This window comes from Bos indicus, chromosome 1 (assembly GCF_029378745.1).
Source record: "Bos indicus isolate NIAB-ARS_2022 breed Sahiwal x Tharparkar chromosome 1, NIAB-ARS_B.indTharparkar_mat_pri_1.0, whole genome shotgun sequence".
NCBI lineage: Eukaryota > Metazoa > Chordata > Mammalia > Artiodactyla > Bovidae > Bos > Bos indicus.
Genome location: NC_091760.1, coordinates 100,025,092 through 100,051,272, shown reverse-complemented (window position 1 = coordinate 100,051,272; position 26,181 = coordinate 100,025,092). Strand labels below are relative to the sequence as shown.

At 39.2% G+C, this 26,181-nt stretch overlaps 1 protein-coding gene across 3 annotated transcripts in view; it reads left to right on the top strand.

Moving 5' to 3' along the window:
* SERPINI1 (serpin family I member 1) overlaps nt 1–25,514 on the top strand; it is an 83,145-nt gene extending 57,631 nt beyond the window's left edge. For all 3 annotated transcript variants that reach the window (XM_019959902.2, XM_019959904.2, XM_019959909.2), the window contains exons 5-9: nt 259–463; nt 7,504–7,601; nt 23,341–23,427; nt 24,868–24,957; nt 25,188–25,514. In XM_019959902.2, the coding sequence (XP_019815461.2) occupies nt 259–463; nt 7,504–7,601; nt 23,341–23,427; nt 24,868–24,957; nt 25,188–25,264 (557 nt within the window). In that variant the 3' untranslated portion in view covers nt 25,265–25,514. The remainder of the gene's footprint in view (nt 1–258; nt 464–7,503; nt 7,602–23,340; nt 23,428–24,867; nt 24,958–25,187) is intronic.
* Nucleotides 25,515–26,181: the final 667 nt, after the last annotated feature.

Here is a 26,181-nt window from a genome sequence, read left to right as displayed (position 1 = left end):
GTATGTCCCTTAAAAATAAAATGTTAAGTCTAGAGAACATGCTATGACACATGTGAAACAGTTCTGGAGATCCTAAAATTAATTTGGTAGGACTGAGGAATCACAATTTCAGGGCCTACTTTAAAATAAATTGTCTTCTTCTCAGATGCCTGAATTTTTTATATTCTATACATAACTTTGGAAGAAAGTTATAACAAATATAAACGTTTTATTCAAGCCTTGATGGAGGCCTTTTTTCTCCTTTCTGTCCTTTTTTAGGGGAATTTAGTGATGGCTCCAATGAAGCTGGTGGCATCTACCAAGTCCTGGAAATACCATATGAGGGAGATTCGATAAGTATGATGCTGGTATTGTCCAGACAGGAAGTTCCACTGGCCACACTGGAGCCATTGGTTAAAGCACAGCTGATTGAAGAGTGGGCAAACTCTGTAAAGAAACAAAAGGTGGAAGTGTACCTGCCCAGGTGAGAGACTCCTGTATAACTCCCTCTGAAAGCTTGGGCAGAGGGTATCAATGAGGCTTCTGACTCAAAGGAACTCTTGTCACTGCTTTTGAATTTTGTCTTGTGTTGCTCTTCTCTTCCTCCTTTTCCTTCTCCTCCTTCTTCGTCTTTTTAAAAAATATTCTTTCACACTCACTCAGTTCTGCCCAGAGACACAGGCTGACTCATTTATTTATTCAGTACCACTTATCAAGACCAAGTTTCAGATATGAGTCAATATCCTTAGCTTAATTTTAGAAGATTTTTCAATAGATTGTCTCTGAATATCATTTGCATTGACAGTCTTCTGGTAGTTCATTAATATTTGAAGTTGATAATAGCTGGGGGAAAATAACTTTCTATTTTGTTGGAAGTGCAAACAAGTAGTGTTTTAGGTGTTAAGTGCAGTCATAAATAAGCAGGAAGAAGCTTAAAATTTTCCCTGTGACTGAAAGAATAAAAGCTATGCAGGGCCTAGATATTCTGACTACCATCCACTTCCTCAACCCTTTCTCTGACCACTCACCGTATCAAATCCTTTGTAGTCGGTACTGTCTGTGTGCTTGTACTTATACCACAGTCACCTGCCCTTTTATGCCTCTAGGTCTCTATGTACATTTTTGCATTAACCTAAAATGCCCTCTTGGAGTCTTGGCCAGGTATTGTTTACTTGGCCTTCAGGTTACAACTCTGGCACCAATTCTTCTAGAACCAGGTGATGGAGCAGATGATCCTCCCTTTGCCTCATGTATGCACCTCCCTGTTATGACAATGCATTTATGTTACTGTGCATGTTTGCCAAGTCACTTCAGTCATGTCCAACTCTCTGTGACCCTGTGGACTGTAGGTCACCAGGCTCCTCTGTCCATGGGATTGTCCAAGCAGAATACTGGAGTGGGTTGCCATGCCCTCCTCCAGGGGGTCTTCCCGACCCAAGGATTGAACCCACGTCTCTTACTGTCTCTTGCATTGGCAGGTGGGTTCTTTACCACTAGTGCCACCTGGGAAGTCCCAAATTACCACCCCAAGCAGAATTAAATTTTTTGTAGGTCTTGATTTTTTTTCTGTCGATTCTTTTAAAGTCAGTTCTCTCTCCCATCCTAGAAACACAATAAGTGTTTGCAAAAATCAAATCCAACTGAAGATATTATTCTGCCCTGAATACCTTAAAACCTAATAGGGAAGCTAGACCAGTAAACACAAACAACAAATTTATAAACATAATGTGTAAATTCTAGGCTAGAAAACAAGACACAGATAAACAGCCAATAAGCATGTACAAGTGTGTATGTGGAATACAGTTCCAATATTCATTCCATATTAAGAAAATTTTATTTTATTTTTTTTTAATTTTATTTTATTTTTAAACTTTACATAATTGTATTAGTTTTGCCAAATATCAAAATGAATCCATCACAGGTATACATGTGCTCCCCATCCTGAACCCTCCTCCCTCCTCCCTCCCCATACCATCCCTCTGGGTCATCCCAGTGCACCAGCCCCAAGCATCCAGTATCGTGCATTGAACCTGGACTGGCATCTCATTTCATACATGATATTTTACATGTTTCAATGCCATTCTCCCAAATCTTCCCACCCTCTCCCTCTCCCACAGAGTCCATAAGACTGTTCCATACATCAGTGTCTCTTTTGCTGTCTCGTACACAGGGTTATTGTTATCATCTTTCTAAATTCCATATATATGCGTTAGTATACTGTATTGATGTTTTTCCTTCTGGCTTACTTCACTCTGTATAATAGGCTCCAGTTTCATCCACCTCATTAGAAAATTTTAAAAACATGATTAATATGAATACTGAAGGATGATAAATAAGATATTAGTATTAAAATTGAATTACTAAAGTTCATTGTTCACGCATGCATGCTAAGTCTCTTCAGTCATGTCCAACTCTTTTCAATGCGCCCCACCCCATCAGATTCCTCTGTCCATGGGATTCTCCAGGCAAGAATACTAAAACTCATTAACTAGTTCATATTTATTCCTTTAATAACAATAGGAATTATCATTTGAAAGTCACATTTTATATTAATACTTATTTTTCCAAAACTTTAGCTGATGTTTGTTTATGTTAATGAAAGACTGTTTGAAACTATATACATTTTTAGCTAGAACTATATGTGCACTTTATTTTGAAGTTGTATATTCATAATATATAGCCATATATTTCTTAGTCTACATATGAAAGTTAAGGTAAACATAACCCCAGTTTTACTTCTTTCTGGCTAATGTACTTAACTTGTATAATTTCCCATGATAATACATTTATGTAGAAAGATTTCTGTTCTCAAGGAGAGATAGTCAATGAATATCTAACAAACAAAACCAAGGGTTTTTATAATAGGTGATCATTTACGTCTATTATTTAGTACATGAGGGCTTCCCTGATGGCTCATTGGTAAAGAATCTGCCTGCCAATGCAGAAGACATAGGTTCATTAACTGGGTTGCGAAGATCCCCTGGAGAAGGAAATGGTAACCCACTCCAGAATTGTTGTCTGGGAAATCCCATAGACAGAGGAACTTGGCAGGCTATAGTCCATGGGGTTGCAAAAGTGTAGGGCACAACTGAACAATAACCATTTAATATATGAACAATGTATCTTAACTCTAAAGGAACCATTTACTTTTCAATATTAATCTTTAAATAACTAAATCTGATTTAAACTCTTATCTACTGACCTTTTATCATTAATTTTGTATTTTCCCTTGTATTTTATAAGGAATTCTTTTTGATGATATCAGAAATTCAGTACAGAATTAATGCATCTTTTACTAAATTCTATGAATTAGCTGTAGCATTTCCTCAAATGTTTAATTCTATGAGGATGAAAAGTTATTTGGTATTTTAAAAGAATTCTAAATGAATGCTTAATAAGTATCATATATTGTAATTCAACTGTATTCACTAGAAAATGTGGCCTCCAGGTCCTGTCCACTGAGAAATTGAATGCGGCAGCAGAAGAAAATTAAATTTTCATTTTCTAAGAGATACTCTTCAATTATGAAATAGTTTAGCTTGCTTGCTTGCTCATATTAATGCCTGTTACTAAACTAGGCACAGTTAATTACCATGTATCCATTTTGCCAGAAGTACTACCAATTCTCCTTCTGCATGGCTAATGCATAGATTGGGAGGCTAAATAGCTACATAAGATAAATTGGGTTTCCTTTTTTAAGAGATTGACTGTTTTCAAATGCCAGTGTGTCAGTAATAATCAATGGGAACCATCCACCCTTCCATTTTACAGCTTTAGGACCCAGCAAATGTTCATTGAGGGTAATGATTAGGGTAATGATTTATGTGACTTTAATTTTAGCAAAGGTAAAAATTTTCTGATAGTTGTGTTCCAGCTTTACTCAAGTGTCTGTCTTAAAGGGCTCATATAGCTTGCTTGTTTGTTTGTTTTTTTTCATATGAAGACATTACTCTAAGAATTGAACTTAGTATTTCTGAATTTGCCCACATTCTGGTCCTATCTGACAGGTATTTACTTTCTATTATATCAGGTTTTATACAAATTTATTTAAAATGCTTTCCTTAAGAGGCATAGGGTATTTGGGAGTTGGGGGAGAGTGGAAGAGGCAATTACTTTTGTATTGTTATTTTTTTTCCCCTGAACAATAAATCCTACAGGAATCAGATGCTGAATTGAAATTACATTTTTATCCAAAATACAAGAATCTGTTCAGAAGAGGGTAAGATTTCTATCTCTATGTGATATTACCAAATCCAGTGAAATACCACAAGGTTTATACAAAGTCATACATACATCTCTAAGATTTAAATGGGATTGCCAAATATTCTTCCAATTTATCCATGTTAGAAAATATAATTTGGCTACTATGTAAAATATATATTATTTATATATGCATAATATATGTAAAATATTTAAAAGCACTGTGGAATAATGCCTGCCCTAAAGTAACGATCATGTAAGTATTATCTATTATTACTGTTGTTTATTTCTAAGTCCTAGTATTTATCTTTTGTTAATCTATCTTTATACATACTTTTCTCTAAGTAGGATTTCTAAAACCTGATTCTAATGAAATTGCCATCTTCATTATATATTTTTACTTTTCTGTTTTTACTGATAGAGTTTAGGTATAAAAAGATTTTTCTAACATCAGAATCAAATCTCTATTTGGAATGCAGATGGACTGGCTGTAGTTTCTTTCCACTCTGACCTTTGTAGTCTCAGATTTTTCATTTGTGATCAGAGTGCTAGAAATCAAAGGATAAGTGGTTCTCTATTTTGTAATGAGAAACCATCCTGCTACTTTGAAATGCTTGTCTACTAATAAAGCACTTCAGTTCCATGCCTTAAAAGAAAACCAGTGCATAAGCCATCTGATTTTGTTCTTTAACATGAATGCTTTTATTAGATTTTTCTACAAAGGGTTTGATTGATTCTTACACATAATTTTTTTTACAAATGTCCTTATATGTAATATATATTTGTTCTTTTCTAACACTTGCTTCACATAATCTCCAGTGTTTCTGCCCTCCATATACCTCTTTAATTTATTCAGATATAATAGAAAGTTGCAAATATAAGATTACATCAAATGCCTTTACAAAAACAGCCATGCCTTATGGTTTTAAAAAAAGCAGTGTTGTGGCTTTTTATTTTTAAAACCAGTGGGTGAAATGTAAGATCTTCCTGTAGCTTGTTTGTCTGTTTCTAAAGAAGCCATTGTTGGAATTATGGTGATTAGTAGTGGGGGGACTTTTCAGTCAGGAAGATCTCAGCTCATACCTTTATTCTGCCACCTACGAGCTGTGTGATTAGGGCAAGTTGCTTGGTAGGCTGCAGTCCATGGGGTCACTAAGTCGGGCACGACTAAGCGACTTCACTTTCACTTTTCACTTTCATGCGTTGGAGAAGGAAATGGCAACCCACTCCAGTGTTTTTGCCTGGAGAATCCCAGGGACAGGGGAGCCTGGTGGGCTACCGTCTATGGGGTCGCACAGAGTTGGACACGACTGAAGTGACTTAGCAGCAGCTTAGTGTTGTTGAACTTCAGTTAGTTCTTCTGTGGAACAGAGATAATAATACCTATCTCATAGGACTGTGTGAGATTATCACAGGGATGATTAAATGAGATTCTAAGTAAAAAAGAATTTGCACAGTGCCCAGGACATGGTGGCACTAGCGCTAATGGTAAAAAACTCTCCTGCCAATGGAGGAGATGTAAGAGATGTGGATCTGATCCCTAAGTAGGGAAGATATTCTGGAGAAGGAAATGAAAACCCACTCCAGTATTCTTGCCTGGAAAACCCCACAGAGAGAAGAGCCTGGTGAGCTACAGTCCATAGGGTCACAAAAAATCAGAAATGACTAAAGCGACTTAGCACTGCACTGCACTGGGACTTGGTAAACACTCAGTGTGAATGTTACACATAGCTGCAATATAGTATGTACTTTAACAGTATCTGCCCTTTATTTCATGCCTCCTGCATGATAGCACTGTCCTAAGACATTTGGAAACCTTATTTAATCTCCTCAATGATACTGTGAAGTAGGCATTATTATTGCCATTTTCCGCATCCCAAAATCGAGGCTCAGAAATTAGGGAACTTGCCCCAAATCAATCTCTATCAAATACCATCTTCATCTGAATAGCCTCAGAAGTGTGAAACAAATGAAGCTGGTTTTAAGAAGTAAAAAGGATTCCTTACTGACACCTTCCTTCACGTCCCTATTTTAGGCAGATCAGGATATACATACTACCTGGATCATATCTCAGCTCTGCCACTTATTAGCTATGATCCAAGGTGGAGCTCCCTTGGTGGCTCAGCAGTAAAGAATCTGCAATGCAGGAGACCTTGGTTTGATCCCTGGATCAGGAAGATCCCCTGGAGAAGGAAATGGCAACCCACACCAGTATTCTTGCTTGGGAAGTTCCATGGACAGAGGAGCTGAGTAGTCTACATTCCATAGGACTAAAAGAGTCAGATACGACTTATTAACTAAACCACCACCATCACAACTTAATCAAGTTATTTCATTTCTCTGCCCTTCAGTTTCCTCTAATATTAACTGCAGATAATAAGAGCTACCTCAAAGGGCTGTAGTGATATTTAAATTAATCTGTTTTTATTGATCTATTTTATACTGTTGGAAAAGTTTCTATTGTATAGTAAGCTCCATCTGTGACCAATAAGTAAATGAACAAATAAATAAATGACAAAGCATACACAGAAAACACTTTAAAATTTCACTCAAGCCATTGAATATATTCTGCAGTATATTTTCCTACTCATCCCACTTTTTATTTTCACAGTCACTATCTGCTTTTTGTGGTATCAAAGTAAACAATGTTTAAGTGCAAGTTAAACTGTTGGATATAGACAACATTTAGTACTTAGTTTAATATGTTTGCTATACATTTACTCGTCTGTTGGTTTTCTCCTGATTATTACTCCTGTTTATAGCAACCATTCTCTTGTCATTCTTCTTAAAACCAGAAAATCAGAAATGATGCTAGTATAACGTTTAGTGACTATTACAAACTTAGCTTTTTAAGGACACAGCCCATTGCCTAAAAACTTGTATATTTATGATCTGTTTTGATTAGAAGGCAACAATATTTTTAAAAGGAAATAGTACTAACCAGCTGTTTTCACATTTTATAAAAAAATTAATAAAAAGCCTTTGCTTTTAAAAACTGTGGTTGTTTATTAATACAGTCATATTTGGTCCATATTTTTCACTGGAAATATTGGTGATACAATGCATTGATTTGGAAGAGATTCCATATTAAGACCAACATGACTCCCTATTTATTAATGTAATACTATTCTGTTATGTTATTCTTTTTAATACTCCCTCTTTTTACAATAATAACCAAATGCTACATGCAGTCAAAAGCCAGTTTTAGCATAATTTATCCTCTATAAAATAGACTCTTAAAAAATCAACATATCTAACATTTTATTCTTGTCCCAGGTAACAATATGCTGTAACTAAATACTTCTTCCGCTCTATGTTCTCCAGGTTCACAGTGGAACAGGAAATTGATTTAAAAGATGTTTTGAAGGCTCTTGGAGTAACTGAAGTTTTCATCAAAAATGCAAATCTGACAGCCTTGTCTGGTAGGAAATAAACATCAATTAAAAAAAAATATTCCAAAAAGCTTTTTTATAATGATGATGGTGAAGCCTCTGTTTATTACAGAGTTCTGAGGTAAAATATATTTATCAATTGCCAGATAAATATAGCAAATATATTTAACTTCTATAAGAAAATTATAAATACAGTCATAACACTAAATTTGTTATTCTGATTCATGTCTTATCTTTGACAGTAGATTATATTCTCCAGAAGACCTCTCTTATACATCTTTGAATTCCCCATAACATCTGACAAAATGCCTTGTAGATAATCAATAGATGTGTTGATTGAATATCTCAATGTATCTGGTTATAATAAATCATGTCCATGGGGTCGCAAGAGTCGGATACAACGTAGCGACTAAACTAAACTACTATAATAAATCATACGCGAAAGAAAGAAGGCAGAAAGGATAACTGAGTACCCACTGTGAGAACTAGATGTTTTAAAAAGAATACCTGTGAGATGATGTAAATATTGTCCTGCTGCTGCTGCTGCTAAGTCGCTTCAGCTGTGTCCGACTCTGTGCGACCCCATAGACGGCAGCCCACCAGACTCCCCCATCCCGGGGATTCTCCAGGCAAGAACACTGGAGTGGGTTGCCATTTCCTTCTCCAGTGCAGAAAAGTGAAAAGTGAAAGTGAAGTCGTTTAGTCGTGTCCAACTCTTCACAACCCCATGGACTGCAGCCTACCAGGCTCCTCTGTCCATGGGACTTTCCAGGCAAGAGTACTAGAGTGGGTTGCCATTGCCTTCTCCTAAATATTGTCCTAAGTCTTCAATAAAAAACCGTGGTTTTGAAGAAATAGCTTCAAATATACTTGGCGTATTAGCTGTTGAGTAATTTATTTTAAATATCCCACAGGAAAACAACCAGTTAAATTATTTGATTTCCTAATTTGATCAGGATAAAAATATTAACATATTAGTAATAGTACTGTTAAGGCACTTAGAAATGTACAATTCTTTTGGAAATACTTTAAAGCAGCCAATTCTAAGACACTTGTGAGTATAAGTCTTAGTTAGATTAGATAATTATTTTCTATTATTTCTATAGAACATGGGAAATAATCCTTTTTCTGATGAGATAAAGACAGATATATATCAAGAAAAAAGATGCTGAATAGGTAGGGCTTCTTTATATGCAATTTATTGAATCAAAGTCTCCAACTATAGAGAGAGTAGAGGTGATAAAAAAAAAAAATCCTTAGCCTTTCATGTGTTTATAGGAAAGAATTTAGATTTTTCTCTCCTGAAGCAGCAACCTATAGAAAAATCAAGCTGACTGAATAATAGCTTCTCAACCTGGAGTGTGAATAATAGCTTCTCAACATGGACTGAATTTAGAGAAGTGGATGCGTCCCCCCCGAAATTGCATATAGGGGTGCATGCGTATATATGTGTGTGTGTGTGTACAAGAAAGAGAGACAGGGCAGAGATAGCAGGTACATAGCTTTCAAGAATTTCTCAAGGAGTCTACAATGAAAAAAGGTTTTATCCTCCCAGGTTTTGGCTTGGGAAGCTTGTTTTCTAACCAGCATTCAGCTTCTGGCAATGAGATGATACTGATGTATTCGATACCACAACTTCTACCCGTCATTTAGACAACTTACATCCCAAAACACTAATAGAACTTTTCTACATGTCTACTATATAAATGTTCCTGTCCTCACGAGAGAAGTGAATGTTCCCTGAGGAAAGGTCCTCATGGCTCACATCCAGGCTCCTAGGGCTCTGAACTTTTGAGTAGGGTTGTCAAGAAGATAGGACTGGTGGAGATTCAGAAAGTAATGTGTACATTGTACTTGAGTCAGAAATATATTCATGGTTCAAGCATAGGATAATTTAAAGTTCTTACGCTCCTTTCCTTAGGAATTCAGATAATCTGTCTGCTATACTGGCCAAATTCCAACTGGATAATTATATTTTGCTTTCTTACCATGGCTCTATTTTCAGTTTGATTAAATATTCCTCACTGTCTCACCCAAACATCTAGGCAGTTATTTCGCACACACAGAATATTTGCTGCTTTTCAGTCCTGAGGGAGTATCGTTGTAATGGCAAATCAATTATTGTGATTAGTGTGGCTTAAATTTTTTCACATATCTGGAAGGTTTATAAGGTAATATTTAATTGCCTTTACTGTCAGGGACAGTAGAGCATAAATGTACATATTAGTGCAGATTTGAAATCACACTAGTCTTTTTCGGAGTTCATATAGTCTATAGTGGAAAGTCTCTGCTCTTTGAACAAGCCTCCATCAGCATTGAATTTGTCTCAGCATCCTGCTTGCAGAGGCATTCCCAGTACTTGACCCAGGGCTGACACATAGTTGGTACACAGTAGACATCTGCTAGGCTTCCCTGGTGCATTGCAGGAGATGTACGAGATGCGGGTTCAATCCCTGCATTGGGACGATCCCCTGGAGAAGGGCATAGCAACCCACTCCAGTATTCCTGCCTGAAGAATCCCATGGACAGAGGAGCCTAGTGGGCTGCAGTACATAGGGTCACAAATAATTGGACATGACTGAATTGATTGGGCACACACAAACATCTGCTAGAGGATAAAACAAGGGAGAGAAGGAGAGAATAGGTTTATCTGGGGCCACCTTGTCTGCTATATTTCTTGGATCATTTAACTCCTTAAAATATCAGTAAGAAATCCAGGATTGGCCTCAAATGCTACCCAATTGAGATTTTCAGGATAACTGATCTAAGGTTAACTTCTCAAGCTTTCAGTGAGAATTCCTTGATTCTTAAATTTCCAGTTTTGCCAGAGTCTTGGAAATCCTGGCATACCAGCCACCCCAGGTAATACATTCTTCATTCTCTTTCTCTTTCCCTCTCTCTCTCACAAATATACACATTACCTTATAAATCATTAATTCAGAAACCTTCTAGTGACACAACTATAAAACTTGCGTCTCCATTCCTCTAAATTCAATAGCATTTATTCCCTGCATCATTTTGGGGACACCATATGCTCTGTCTTATGTGGTTGGTGTCCTTTTCACATGTATACTTCTTTTCCCCAAATAACATGAAAACCTTGCTGATTAAAATGTTTATGACACTTAGTAATCCTTGCAAGTACCTAGGAAAATTATAAACATGTATTTGATTACTACTTTCTGCTTTAATGAAAATTTCATGGTGTTTAAGTTATACAAATTAATTATATTCAGTGCCACATCTATTCCTTTCATTTAACAACTCTTAGTAAGGCAGAGAGGGTGAGCAAAGTACTAAGTCATAAAAAGGAAGAAATGATTATGATGTTATACCTTTGACTGTGTGGATCACAATAAACTGTGGAAAATTCTGAAAGAGATGGGAATACCAGACCACCTGACCTGCCTCTTGAGAAATTTCTATGCAGGTCAGGAAGCAACAGTTAGAACTGGACATGGAACAACAGACTGGTTCCAAATAGGAAAAGGAGTATGTCAAGGCTGTATATTGTCACCCTGTTTATTTAACTTCTATGCAGAGTACATCATGAGAAATGCTGGACTGGAAGAAACATAAGCTGGAATCAAGATTGCCAGGAGAAATATCAATGACCTCAGATATGCAGATGACACCACCCTTATGGCAGAAAGTGAAGAGGAACTAAAAAGCCTCTTGATGAAAGTGAAAGAGGAGAGTGAAAAAGTTGGCTTAAAGCTCAACATTCAGAAAGCTAAGATCATGGCATCCGGTCCCATCACTTCATGGGAAATAGATGGGGAAATAGTGGAAACAGTGTCAGACTTTATTTTTCTGGGCTCCAAAATCACTGCAGATGGTGACTGCAGCCATGAAATTAAAAGATGCTTACTCCTTGGAAGGAAAGTTATGACCAACCTAGATAGCATATTCAAAAGCAGAGACATTACTTTGCCAACAAAGGTCCATCTAGTCAAGGCTATGGTTTTTCCACTGGTCATGTATGGATGTGAGAGTTGGACCGTGAAGAAGGCTGAGTGCCGAAGAATTGATGCTTTTAAACTGTGGTGTTGAAGAAGACTCTTGAGAGTCCCTTGGACTGCAAGGAGATCCAACCAGTCCATTTTGAAGGAGATCAGCCCTGGGATTTCTTTGGAAGGAATGATGCTAAAGCTGAAACTCCAGTACTCTGGCCACCTCATGTGAAGAGTTGACTCATTGGAAAAGACCCTGATGCTGGGAGGGATTGGGGGCAGGAGGAGAAGGGGACGACAGAGGATGAGATGGCTGGATGGCATCACTGACTCGATGGATGTGAGTCTCAGTGAACTCTGGGAGTTGGTGATGGACAGGGAGGCCTGGCGTGCTGCGATTCATGGGGTCGCAAAGAGTCGGACACAACTGAACGACTGATCTGATCTGACCTGACCTGCTCTGAAGAGATACACAGACTTTTGAGGAGAGAGACATAAACAGCTGGACTTAATTAAGGGAAGAGTGACAAAAATGTTTTATCTTAGAGTGGTTCTTTTTTAAAAAATAATTTTATTTATTTATTTAATTTTGTCTGTGCTGGGTCTTCACTGCTGCGTGCGGGCTTTTTTCTACTGCAGGGAGCAGGGGCTAGTCTCTAGTGGTGGTGGGCGGGCTTCTCATTGCAGTGCCTTCTCTTGTTGCAGAGAATGGGCTGTAGGGTGCACAGAGTTCAGTAGTTGTAGTTCGTGGGCTCTGGAACACAGGCTCAACAGTTGTGGTTCATGGGATTTGTTACTCCGTGGCACGTGGGATCTTCCAGGATCAGGGATCGAACTCCTGTCTCCTGCACTGGCAGGTGGATTCTTCACCACTGAGCCACCAGGGAAGCCCCAGGCTGTAGCTTTTAAGGTATGCAAGTCCCTGCAGCCCTGCGGGCCCACAATTACAAACACTGCTGATCTCCAGACCAGATCTCAATGTGTCCCCGGGTGAAAGTTTGCAAAAATCAGGGCTTCAGGGGAGTGAATAATTTCTTTCTGGGGAGGGACCAGCAAGTTGTGGTGAGGCCCAGAGAGGGCTGAAGGAGGGTGTCTTCCTGCCTGCATTCTCTGCGAGCGCCTCTGTAACCTGTTCATGGAAACACACCTGCAGCCTGTCCCTCAGGTTGAAGCTCCAGGACAAGGCAATGAGCCTTTTTCGCAGGCAGACTGAGGTGGTTTTAATTTACTGTCTATGCAGTGCCCTGGGGGTAGGAGCCTCACAGAACTGTCTCTCTGGTTGTTACAGTTTGGGGGGGTGGCCAGAAATGCAAACCCCTCTGGCCACAAGGACCAGGCAATTAAGGGGCCTCCCTGAATGGACTGTGCTCACTCCCTGGCTTTAGTGATGCAGGTGAAGAACACTGGGGGAAGGGCACACCCCTGCCTTTAGAAAGACTGGGGACGAGCTCTGGGAATGGGCACACCCAAGACCAGCAAGGCTGAGCCTGTGCAAGCAAGGTACAGGGAGAGAGCAAACACAGAACTCATCCATGCCACTTCTCTAACTGCTGTCTTTGTGCTGAATTCTGGAACAAGCGAGACCGTGTCATTTAAAAGGAATGTCTCAAGTCTCCCCAGCCCCTGGGTCCTCTGGACATAAGCCCCTTAGGTTTCCAAAGCCAGATATTTGGGGATCTCATCTCTGCAGGGTTGGGTGAGTAGCTCTGGACCAGAAATCCCTCCCTACTGGGGGTCTTTGCACCAGGGTGTGGGATTTTTGGTGAGACTGATCCTCTGCCTCTCCTACCTGTCTCCATGAGGCCCTTTGACTCATTGTGACCCCTCCCATTGGTCAGCTGCTTATTCATTCTTTTCTAGCAGTCATTGTTCCATACATAGCAGTAGATTTGGTGTCTGTGGAAGCAGAGTTCAGGGTTTTGCTCCATCACCATCTTAGACCACCTCCTCATAAGTATGTATTTAAGCTTTTAAATGAGCAGAATATTATGACTATCTTAGAAAATGATAGCAGTGGTTGCCTCAAGGACAGAGGCTGTAGGTGAGAGAGGGCTTTTCACTTCATAGGCCACTGTATTTGGTTTGGAAATTTACCTTGTGTATGTATGACTTCTTTAATACTCTTTGGTAAAGAATCTACCTGCTAAAGTAGGAGATATAAGAGAAGCAGGTTTAATTCCTGGGTCAGGAAGATCCCTTGAGAAGGAAATGGCAACTCACTCCAGTATTCTTGCCTGGAAAATTCCATGGACAAAGAAGCCTGGAAGGCTGCAGTCTATGGGGCCCAGAGAATCAGACATGACCGGGTGTACACGCACACACTTAAAAACTAAGAAAATCTTTTAAAAATAACATTATTAGCAGAATTTATAAATTTGAAAGCACCCAGAAAACAATTCGGTACTGTTGGGATGCTGTTACATTTTTAAATCATGTAATGAAAATTTTATCTTTCTTCAAAAATAGTCAGTGTGATTTAGCAGTGAACAACAGCAACAACAAAATACCCTGCTTCACATTCTCTTGCTTCTGGAAAAACTGAGTGACTTGAGAGTCCTTTGCTAAGACCCCTTGAATCCACTCTTTCATTTTCTGTTCCATAGCATCTACTTTCATTTCAGACTCTCATTACTGCTGCCCTAGACTATTTCAATAGCCTCCTAAACGGTTTCCAATCTCTCTTCCATCTAATCTGTCTTATCTACCACTGCCAAGATTAATCGCCTTAAAACTCACTCTCAGATCATTCCAGTTCCTGTTCAAAGTGTCCCTTCAGTCTGCCGTGCACTATCCACACTTCTCATCAGGACATTCAGGCCTCAGCTCCCTCCAGCCTCAGCTCCATCTGATTCCTTACAGACAGCCTGTGCTCCAGCCAAACTGAACACTCGCTCGGCACCCCACATCCCCCCAGCACCCCATCATTATGAAATCTCTCCCACCTGAAATATCTTTTGAACTGAGCCTCAGGTCAGATATCCCTAACTTTAATAAGTCACCATGATTATACCAACCAAAAGCTACCACTCCTTAACTACTACAATATTCTCTTATTTTTCTTATGTCACATATCATGTCTAATCTCCTAAAATTATTTATGTATTAGGTATCCCCTGCCAGAATTTAAGCTCCCCCAAATTGATCCTTATGTGTGTTTAAGAGGCACCCAGCACTATTGCTTTCTGCTTTGTACTGTCTGAATGAAAGAACAAATAAGATGAGATGCTCTGTATCTGTGGTGTTTATTTTTTCACCTCAGTTTGATGTCCATTACTTTTGACGCTAAATTCCATTAACATAAAACATAGTAAAGACTCATATAATAAACATGGAACCTAGAGAGTGCTGAGAATCATTTTCTTCTCAGGCTGTATTTAAATGCTCATCTAGTTGCAGTGAGGATCCGGTTATAGAGTAGGGCTATTTTTGTAATGGAAATGAATGTCAGCATTTGGATTAATAGATAATCCTCTTGGAAGGTGTAAGGGGAAAGAGAAAGAGAGTACTAAATCCTTCAGCACAAAGTATGAGCTTTAATAAAGGACCCAATAAAATAAAGGAATTAAGAAGACACAGCAAAAGCCGTATTCAGGTCAGACTCAAGTATGTGGATTTGTGCTGTACTGACTCTTACAACCTGCCCTTGTTTGTTCTCTTTCTTCTTCTGCCTGTAAGTCAGAGGGCTGCCTTTCTCTTCCAGCTATGGTTCCAACTGAAACCATAATTCCACTTCTCCCCCTACTTTTTTGCCTGGACTGTTGCAACAGCTGACAAAGTTGATCTTCTTGCCCCCAGCTGATTGCTCATCCAATTCACGCTTTCCAGCTGCTGCCGCAGGTATCTGCTAAAATCAGAGCAGTCGTGTCCTGTTCCTTCTGAACGAACCCCAGGCTCTCTAGCATCATGATCCAAGCTCTTAAGATCGAGCACATTCCCTGCCACTTCCCTCCTCCTATAGCCCCGGCTTCAGTTGGACTTTCAGGTCATCACCACTGCTCCTCTCACCTTGCAAATATAATTCCTGACTTGGGAATGGCCTTGTCCCCTTCTCCAGCTTTCACTCTTCTACTTATTCTTCAAGAACCAGTTCATATGTCACCATCCCTGAGCAGCTTCCTGGACATCATTCCCTTCCTAGATGGTTTTTCTCTCCGTCATCTGAACTCTGATAGTGCAAAGTGCTATCAGAGTTCTACTTTTCTTTAGATTGTTTGTTCTCTTACCTGTCACTAAGCCAGGAGCTCCTCAGAAGCTGTCAGAATGTGTCACAGATGTCTTTCTGTCCTCAGAGCCCAATACAATGTGGGAAGCAGGATAGATGCTGGATGGGAGCAAGCCCTTAGGAGATGATCCTGGGCCCTGCCTTGCTCCAAGCTGGGGGCTTCTCTCGAGGCTCTGGCCCTCCTCGCTCCCCATGCTCCAGTCACACAGGCCTTTTCTGGGTCCTTGAACACACCTGGCTTGTATCTGCATTGCACTAGCCTTTCTCCCATTTTACCAGAAACTCTGCCTTCAAGTCTGTCCAGCGCTGACTCCTCTGTATTCTTTAGGTCTCAGCTCAAATTAATCTCCTTAGACAAGCCTTTCTTAACATCTGATATCAGGAAGTTCCTCTTACCTGCCCTAGTCACAGCTAACCCATCACTTTACCTTATTTCTTATACTTAATATACCCTGAAACTGTGGTCTTTCATTGATTCTCTTTTTTAAAAATCATCCTTGTTATTTAATGTCTGGACTTCTGAGGTGACTCAGTGGTAAAAAGTAAAGTGAAAGTGTAAAGAATCTTCCTGCTAATGTAGATAATGCAGGAGATGTGGGTTCAATCCCTGGGTCAGGAAAATCCCCTGATGTAGGAAATGGCCACCCACTCCAGTATTCTTTCCTGGTAAACCCCATGGACAGAGGAGCCTGGCAGGGTTGCATGGAGTCGCAAAGAGTTGGACACAACTGAGCGACTGAGCATGCATTCATTTAATGTCTGCTTTCCCTCCCAGGAAGGAACTATTTAGTGCATCATAGTATACCCAGTCCATGGGGTCTCGAAGAGTCGGATACGACTGAGGGACTTCACTTTCACTTTTCACTTTCATGCACTGGAGAAGGAAATGGCAACCCACTACAGTATTCTTGCCTGGAGAATCCCAGGGACGGGGGAGCCTGGTGGGCTGCCGTTTATGGGGTCGCACAGAGTCGGACACAACTGAAGCGACTTAGCAGCAGCAGCAGCAGCATACCCAGTTCATCAACAATATCAGGCACACAGGTGCTCAGTACATGACTAAGTGAATGAGTGAATACATAAATGAATATTTGCTGGTCTATCACAAAATCTATGTGGAAAAATAAACAAGCAAACACTATTCCCACCTTGAAGGAGCTCAGATTCTTAAAACCTTTCTAAAGGTCGTGGGTGGGCCTGAAGCTCAAAATATTTTAGCAGCTAAATTACAGAGACAGAGACGTTTTTGGTACCCCAGGGTTCTGTTATGGAACTCCGTTCATTTGTTATTTTAAGCCTGTCCTTGGTGACGCAGCAATCTATTTAAATTGACTGTTTAGGAACAGTGCCACGAAGGAAGTAGAGGCATCCTCCCGTATGAAGGCTAGCCTGCCAGCATATGTCCATCGCAGACACTCAGAGCCTCTGGTGCCCTGAACAACACCTCATGCAAGCAAGGTACTCGATAAATATTTGCTCTGCGGCTGAATGAATACCTTAGTATTTTGCTCTGCTTTTTTGGGGAAAGCTTGTATTATCTCCCAGCTCTTCTCTGGGGGATCTAGGGTTTGCTGGCCCTGTTCCCATCTCATCCATTGTGAAAAGCCTTGCACCATGCTGCCCAGAGAAAAGAAGGACCAGTTATTTGGCAGCAGTGTCTGCAGTGACCGGAAGACTGCTTGGGAACAGTGTGTGGATTTCTTTTTTTTTTTTTTTGGTGTGTCTATTTCCCAATGGTTTCTTTATTTCCATTTTTAGAGAACAGTTATCTTTTCTCTAAGCAATAAGATAAACTCATCAGTGTGAATCTCTTTTAACTCCCCTCACATAATGATTCCTCAAATACCTGAGTGGCTGGCAGTGTGCCTGAAATTGGGGATTGAGACAGAAGATGAATAGCACAGGAAGGTCCAGGCCCTCAGGGAATAAGTGTCTGGCCTAGTAGGAAAGATGGCCTTGATTGACACATAATTACACAAGGATGAGCAATATTGGAGGGCAAACACAGAAGCTATGAACTTGCCTGTATTCCTGCATGACCTTATCTCCTTCTGTGATGTGCTAGCAGCATACTCTTTCTTAAGCCACTTACAGCTTATATTTTATTTCAATGTAACTGCTTGAAGTTTGTCCCAAAAGAAAAACTCAGTATTCATGATGTGATTTCTCACTTTTTACATGTTCTCTCCTACTTGTACATCCAAAGAGGTGGCATTTCTCTCAAGGTTAAGTGTCCTGAGATCTTGTTTACAACTGCAGAAGCCTGCTGTCTCTGGTGGGGTTGGGACATTGGTTTCAATCTTTATTTGCTGTCTTTGAAATATATATGATAACATTGGTTGTTGAGTCACATTCCCTTTGCTCTTCCACTCAGTTAGATTTTCTAAGTCTTCTAGTGTGTGTGAGGTCTTTGTATTCTTTCTGTCTCTCTGGGACTGTTTTCCATCTACTCTGAATTAGTGTCATATGTTTTATTTATTATAAGAATAAACTCTATAGCCATAATTGTGAACAGAATTGTGGGGCCTGTAGAGTGACACTACCTGTAGAGTGACAATACCCACGGTCTTACTATTAATATATGAAATAATTAACCCCTTTCATTTGGGCTTTCCTAGTGGCTCAAACAGTAAAAAATCAGCCTGCAATGCAGGACACCGGGTTTGATCCCAGGATTGGGAAGATCCCCTGGAGAAGGGAATGGCTACCCACTTTAGTAGTCTTGCCTGGAGAATCCCCATGGACAGAGGAGCCTGGCGGGATATAGTCCATGGGGTCACAAAGAATTGGACACGACTGAGCAACTAACACTTTCTCTTTCTTTCATTCAACAATTACTAAATGTTGGATTGTGGACTTCTCTGATGGCTCAGTGGTAGAGCAGCCGAGCAGGCTACACAGTCCATGGGTTGCAAAAGAATCAGATACGATTTAATGACTAAACAACAACAAAATGTTGAATTAAATACTGGTAAATTACACATTACCAGAAAGCTCCCTCTACTTAGGTTAGTTCGCCCCTTAGGCTCACTAGATGCCAGAAGCCAGGGGTGCTAAGAGGAAGGACACAATCCTTGCCTGAAGGAGGTGGAAAATCCACTGAAAGAGAGAGATAACAGTATAAATATGATATATTATGAAGGCTTAAATAGAATTAGATCCTGGGTTCAGAGGGAAAGTGCTTAGTTCTACTTTAATGGGGGGTAGGAATCAGAGGAGAGCAGAAAAGTCCTGGTAGGGTTGGGAAAAATGTGAGTGTTAGCTGCTCAGTTGTGTCTGACTCTTTGCGACTCTATAGACTGTAGCCCACCTGCCAGGCTCCTCTGCCCATGAAATTTTCCAGGCAAGAATACTGGAGTGGGTGGCCATTCCCTTCTCCAGGGGATCTTCCCGACCCAAGGATTGAACCCGGGTCTTCTGCATTGCAGGCAAATTCTTTACTTCTGAGCCACCAGGAAAGCCCAGGTAGGGCTGGAAGCTGAGCCTTAAAAGATTAGTGTCTGACTGTACAAGGGTTTAGAGAGTTTCCAGGGAAACAAAGACACAGAAGTGATGAAGTGTGGTATGCTCAAACCACTGCAGTTCAAAAAATCTGGAACACAGTGTGTAGAGTGAAGAATGCTAAATGAAAGAGGCAGAGTCAACCTCACGGAGGCCTTCATACTGCATCCTGAGCAGGCATGTAGGTATGTGATATACTGAATGGGAGATGGGAGGGCGGGCTAGCAGGTTAGAGGATAACAGTTTAAGTAGGGGAGTAGCAAAAATTGGTTTGTGTTTGATGGTCATCCCAGAGGAAGCTTGTGATGGGAACTGGAGGCAGAGCAGTTTTAACTGCTGACATCCCCAGAAACTCATTTTAAAAAAAGATTTGTATATGCTTCTAGGTTTAATTTTCTGATTTTAAAGAATTTTACCTCCATGTTAATAAGTGAGTTTGGTCTATGATTTTCTTTTTTTAGACAGTCCCAACCTAGACAGCATATTAAAAAACAGAGACATTACTTTGTCAACAAAGGTCCATCTAGTCAAGGCTATGGTTTTTCCAGTGGTCATGTATGGATGTGAGAGTTGGACTATAAAGAAAGCTGGGTGCCAAAGAATTGATGCTTTTGAACTGTGGTGTTGGAGAAGACTCTTGAGAGTCCCTTGGACTGCAGGGAGATCCAACCAGTCCATCCTAAAGGAGATCAGTCCTGGGTGTTCATTGGAAGGACTGATGTTGAATACTTTGGCCACTGATGTCCAATACTTTGGCCACCTGATGCGAAGAACTGACTCATTGGAAAAGACCCTGATGCTGGGAAAGATTGAGGGCAGGAGGAGATGGGGGATGACAGAGTATGGCATCACCGACTCAATGGACATGGGTTTGGGTAGAGTCCGGGAGCTGGTGATGGACAGGGAGGCCTGGCGTGCTGCGGTTCATGGGGTCGCAAAGAGTCGGACATAACTGAGCAACTGAACTGAACTTGTTTAATTTTAATAGCAAGGTTAAGACTACCCAGAGATGACTTAGATTGCTTTTATTCTCTTTCTAGAGTCTGGAATAGTTTTATCTCAGAAAATTCTATCTATTCCTATAAGATTTGGTTAAAGTTCCCTAGAAAACCATCTAAGCTTGGAGTCTTTAATTTTGAGGTCTGGGGAAGATTCTGTCTACTGATTCAGCTATTTTAATGCTTATTGGACTATTCAGACTTTCTATATTTTTCCTTGATTCAACTTTCTGATTTATGTATGTTTGTAAAATTGTCCAGTTTATGGCAAATCTTCTATTTCAAAGTTATCCACATAAAGGAGCACAAGAAACTTTGAGGGGAGGTGGAAATATTCTTTATCTTATTTGTGGAAGTGGGGTCGTAGATATACGCATTTATCAGAATTTGCCAAATTGTGTATTATAAACAGATACAGTGCATAGTAAATACTTTATATCCCTTAAAGTTGATTAAGCTTCCCTGGTGGTGCTAGTGGTAAAGAACCTGCCTGCCAGTGCAGGAGATGTAAGAGATGCAGGTTTAATCCCTGCGTCAGGAAGATCCCCTGGGGAAGGGAATGGCAACCCACTATAGTATTCTTGCCTGAAAAATCCCATGGTTGGAGGAGCCTGGTAGGCTACAGTTCATAGAGTTGCAAAGAGTCAGACGTGGCTGAATTGACTTAGCACACAAAGTTGATTAACATTTATATGCAGAAAATTATGCACAGTATTCTTTGTGATTTTTAAAAATTCTCTTCTGTGGACACTCTTTACCTAGGTGCTGCCTCTTTCACACTCAGGGCCATTGATGTGTGAGCCTGCCTTAACTGGCAGGCTGATAAAAACGGACGGCAGAATCCGAAAATAATATAGCACCATTTAAATACTAAATAGTTAATATATTTTACTTTCTTGGATTTCAGTGTTTTGCCAACTAAATTGTTTTTACTAGTTAATGCAATTGATATTTTTCTTTTCATTTGCTAAAAAAGACTAGTTGTCTGGATTTGAGAGAGCTAGTTATACTTGTTTAATGTAAAACTTTATGCCTTCTAATTTTCTTCTAGTTATCAAATGCATTCTAGAAGAAAATATCATAATATGTGAGATGGACTATTTCATAATGCAGGGCTTATATCTTATTGCTAAATATGAGCTGAAGAAGGAATAGATCTTTAAAAAGTATGATCAGAGATGCTACCAGTTTGTCTTGAGGCTTATTCAGAACAAGCAGGAGCGTTTCAAGAGGTGTACCAAAAATGTTGTCTAACATCATTTTCTAACCGTATCAGATAATTATGTGTTTTTGAAAGTACTACTAAGCAGTTTAATGGGAAATCAATTCTGCCTTTACTGAGTGGTGCTCGGCATCAGCAACAAAGCTAATTATCTTAAATTTGAAGTAGACCTCCTGGGATGAAAAAAAAAAAAAGGTACAAACTTGAGTAATCCTTTCTCTGCTTCCTTGTGCTACTTTTTCTTTTTTCTGTATTTGAGGTACCTCCTGGTTGTTTTGTTTTAATCTTGAAGAGAAGTTGGAAGCCCAAGACTGAATGCTGTTGTATTGTATCATTTGCTAGGGCTCCCATAACAAAGCACTGCAGACTGAGTGGCTTAAACAACAGACATTTATTTCATCATAGTTGTGGAGGCTGAAAGTCCAAGATTAAGGTGTCTTCAGGGTTGGTTTCTTATAAGAGCTCTCTCTTTGAGTTATAGATGGCCGTCTTCTATGTCTTCACATGTTGTATTAGTCAGGGTTCTCCAGATAAAATAGATCCAACAGGATGAATGGATACACACACACACAGATGGCTCGGTGCATTTGTGTCTATATACACATTTACACACACACACACAGAGATTGAGATTTATTTTAAGGAGTTGGCTTGCACAATTGTGCAGGAAACGTGGGTTTGACCCTGGGGTTGGGAAGATCCCCTGGAGAAGGAAATGGCAACCCACTCTAGTATTCTTGCCTGGGAAATCTCATTGACAGAGGAGCCCAATGGGCTACAGTCCATGGGGTCACAAAGAATAAGACACAACTTAGCGACTAAACAACAACAGCAATTTCCAAATACAGTCCTATTATGAAATTTTGGGGGTTAGAGCTTCAATATATGCATTTTAGAGAACAAATTCAAGCTGCTACTGCCAAGTCACTTCAGTCATGTCTGACTCTGTGAGACCCCATAGACGGCAGCCCACCAGGCTTCCCCGTCCCTGGGATTCTCCAGGCAAGAACACTGGAGTGGGTTGCCATTTTCTTCTCCAATGCATGAAAGTGAAAAGTGAAAGTGAAGTCGCTAAGTCGTGTTCCACTCTTAGCGACCCCTGGGACTGCAGCCTACCAGGCCCCTCTGTCCATAGGATTTTCCAGGCAAGAGTACTGGAGTGGGGTGCCATTGCCTTCTCCGAAATTCAAGCTACAACAGCCATCAACTTAAAAGTAAGCATAACTAGAAAGACAATTCAAAGGGAAAAACAGCCCTCCTAATATTAAAAGTGTTATTTAGCCTGACTTTAAGATAAAGTGTGTTTTTGAAACCTGAGATAAACCAATTAACTGGCATGGGAAATAACTTTTTAATATGTTCATTTTTCTACAATCTAGAAGTCAAGTTTGTTTTCCTTTGCCAAGGATATTTATATTATCACAGTAATCAGAGATTAGATTTTTTTTTAATTTCTTATTTAGGTTATATGTGGATTTCTACCCATTTTCATTTTATGTTTTTAAGTTTCAAGTTAGCGAGAAACAGATAAAGAGTTTTTCTTGAGTTATGAACTAATTTGAAATTGTTATTAAAAACAGAGCCACGTTTTGCTTTTCCTGGCAATATACAGAACAAACGATGGGAAAATTACCAATAAAATGGAGGAGAAAGTTAGCAAGAGAATATAATATAAAAGACAAAACAGGAAATACATCTTCAACAGTTCTCTCAAATCATAAAAGTAATCTGACAACAGTATCTCATATGTTTTATATTAGTACCTTATGTCACTTATGTTTTTCAGATCTGTAAAGGGTAAAGTGCTTTCCTATCTCTGATACCAAAAAAAAAAAAAAAAATGCTTCTGTCATCTCTCTCTTTTTTTTGGCAGATAACAAAGAGATTTTCCTTTCCAAAGCAATTCACAAGTGCTTCATAGAGGTCAATGAAGAAGGCTCAGAAGCTGCTGCTGCCTCAGGTGCCAAACTCTGGTCTTCCCAAATCTCACCTTTTCTAGATTTGTATTCTTAAAGCAGTCTTGGGTGGGGGAATGGGAGTCATTTTTAGAACCAAGTCATAAAACTGATGCTGCCCTCACTTAGAAGTCAAGCTAATGATGAACGTGCTAGGATTTTCCAAATAGGGTATGAAACATGCATTCATTTCAGTGCCCCATACAGAATAACTCCCATCTCTAATGAGAGGCAGGAGGAGACTGTCAGCTATGCAGAATAGATTTTCCTGCTGTGCTGTCCATTTAGATATTTAAAATATTTCCCTGCTGCCCCGTTAAACATTTTTCTTTCTATTTAATTATTTGTGGGAGTTAGTTCTTAAGTTTGTCAGTGAAGAGCTTTGATTTTTTTAAAAGCGCATGCACAAACAAGCATACATGATAGCATGCAATACAAAATTTTAAGTTAATAATAAAATAATAATTTTAAATGAAAATTTTAAAAAATTTACCTAAATCATGCATCCAAAAAAAAAAAACCAACAACAATAACAGTAAATGTCCTTAATTATTTTGAACATTCTGATTTCCTTAGTTAAGTAAGAAGGATTTTTCTTTTCTCGTTTATTTGTTTGGTTTTTTTTCAATATCATGTTCAACAGCCATCACCAAATTTTAGGAGGATTTTTCCCTTCTCTAGTAAAATGTAACACATCATGTTTGTACACATTTTTAACCTCCACATATATTTACCCGTTACAAGGATCTCATCAGTTAAAATGGTGTTTGGGGGAGGAAATAGAAACAGTAGTCTCAGGCATCGAGAAAGCTTCAAATCTTACATCATTTAATCTTGGCCTATTCCTGACAACACATCACCCTGCAGCAAGTATAAAATGATTATCCCACAATAAGGATCTCAAGGGAATTCAGTTTCCCAGCTGTAGGAAACATCATTGAATCTCTCCCTGCTGTATTTTCTCTTTAATCACTGCTGTTCTGGCCACTTGCTAGAAGCCTGGTGACTTGCTATGTAAAATCCCCATTTCAGATAAATGATGATTTGGTAATATAAAGAAACTGGGGGAGGGGAAAACTGGAGGAGGGTATTTGGTTTTTTGTTTTTGTTTTTTTCCCATTTTCCTTAAGTCATTTTATTAAAGCCATAAGTATTTGTCTGAGGCCGAGAATAAAAATTTGTAATAGGCAGAATAAATTAACCTCTGTTTTCGGTGGGGTGATGGGAGGAAACTGAGTGTGTGTACATGTGTGTGTACGTATTTGTTTTTCTTTAAGATCAAATAGAGATATTAGCTCATTTACAATTTTTCTCTCTTTAAAAGTCTTTAAAATCTTGCTTTGTATAAATCATTACCTTTGTGCTGAACATAGATGGTTTGGAGAAATTGCTTATTAGTCCCTGCATCTCCACAGACATGTAATTACTTTCTCTCTGTGCTACAGGAATGATTGCAATTAGCAGGATGGCTGTGCTGTATCCTCAAGTTATTGTCGACCATCCATTTTTCTTTCTTATCAGGAACAGGAGAACAGGTAAGTCTGTTGTGAGAACAGAACTTTATTTATGGCCAAAAAGAAATCATTTGTTAACTGAAAACATATTCCTGCATTTTTATCAGATAATTTCTAATGTTCAAATGATTTTTTAAGTGACAATAATTTATTCACATTCTTATCTTTAGAACATTGCTAATTGTAAGCAAGAAGGAAAATAAATAGCTTTTGTTTCAACTCCTTTTTTGTTCACTCCCTACCCAATGCAGGTACAATCCTATTCATGGGACGAGTCATGCATCCTGAAACCATGAATGCCAGTGGACATGATTTTGAGGAACTTTAAATCATTTTATTTGAGTAACAAAGAAAACAGTAACTAAGCACATTATGTTTGCAACTGGTATATATTTGAGACTTGTGTTTTACAATATATCTTAAAATAATATTTAAAATAGTTCCTGAAAAATAATGTATGTAAATTATAAGCCAACTTGTCAAGGAATGTTATCAGTATAATTGAGATAATGGTCCTGTCATGTCATCGTGTTTGTTGTGCTAGTATTTAAAATAAAAGTACATAGTGAACATGTGAACAGCTCTGTTTTTCATTTTAGAAGCTGTAGTATAGAGATACCTCTACATAGAATTTGGAAACAGTGGTACTTCTGGACTTCTTAAGTCTTTCATAATTGTGCAGAAACAAAGCACCAAAGTAGATTAGTGTTATTCACTTATACATAACAACTAGTGAGGTATTTTTGTGGACAGCTACTCCACAAAAACTCTGATTGCTGTTTCTCTGAAGACAGTGTATAGTTTAAAATAAAAATCTACAAACTGAACATCTTTTATGTGGCTCCATGAAAAAAATTGTTAGGAAAAAATTGGGGCTATGCCAACCCATAGTTTATAGCTATAGCTTATTGACTATGTCTTTAAAGATCCACTTGGCTTCATAAGGGTGATATAGATTACAAGCCTGGTATATCACCATGTTTTGCTGCTGCAAGTAAAATCTGACCTACAACTTAGGTCCCCCAAGTTGCCAAATAAGCCAGATGAGCAAATTAAAAATATGCCCTCTGGTATGTCACTGGAGAATAAACTAGAAAAACTCTGCTGGTACAGATACTGGAAACTAGCAGGTCACAGGCCGAAAGCTGCTCACAGGGATGTTCTTGTTTGTTCTGTGTAAGAGGTTTTCCTTTTTTGAACTTAAAGATCTGTAATTGGAGTATCGCATTCCTTGTTTTTCCCATT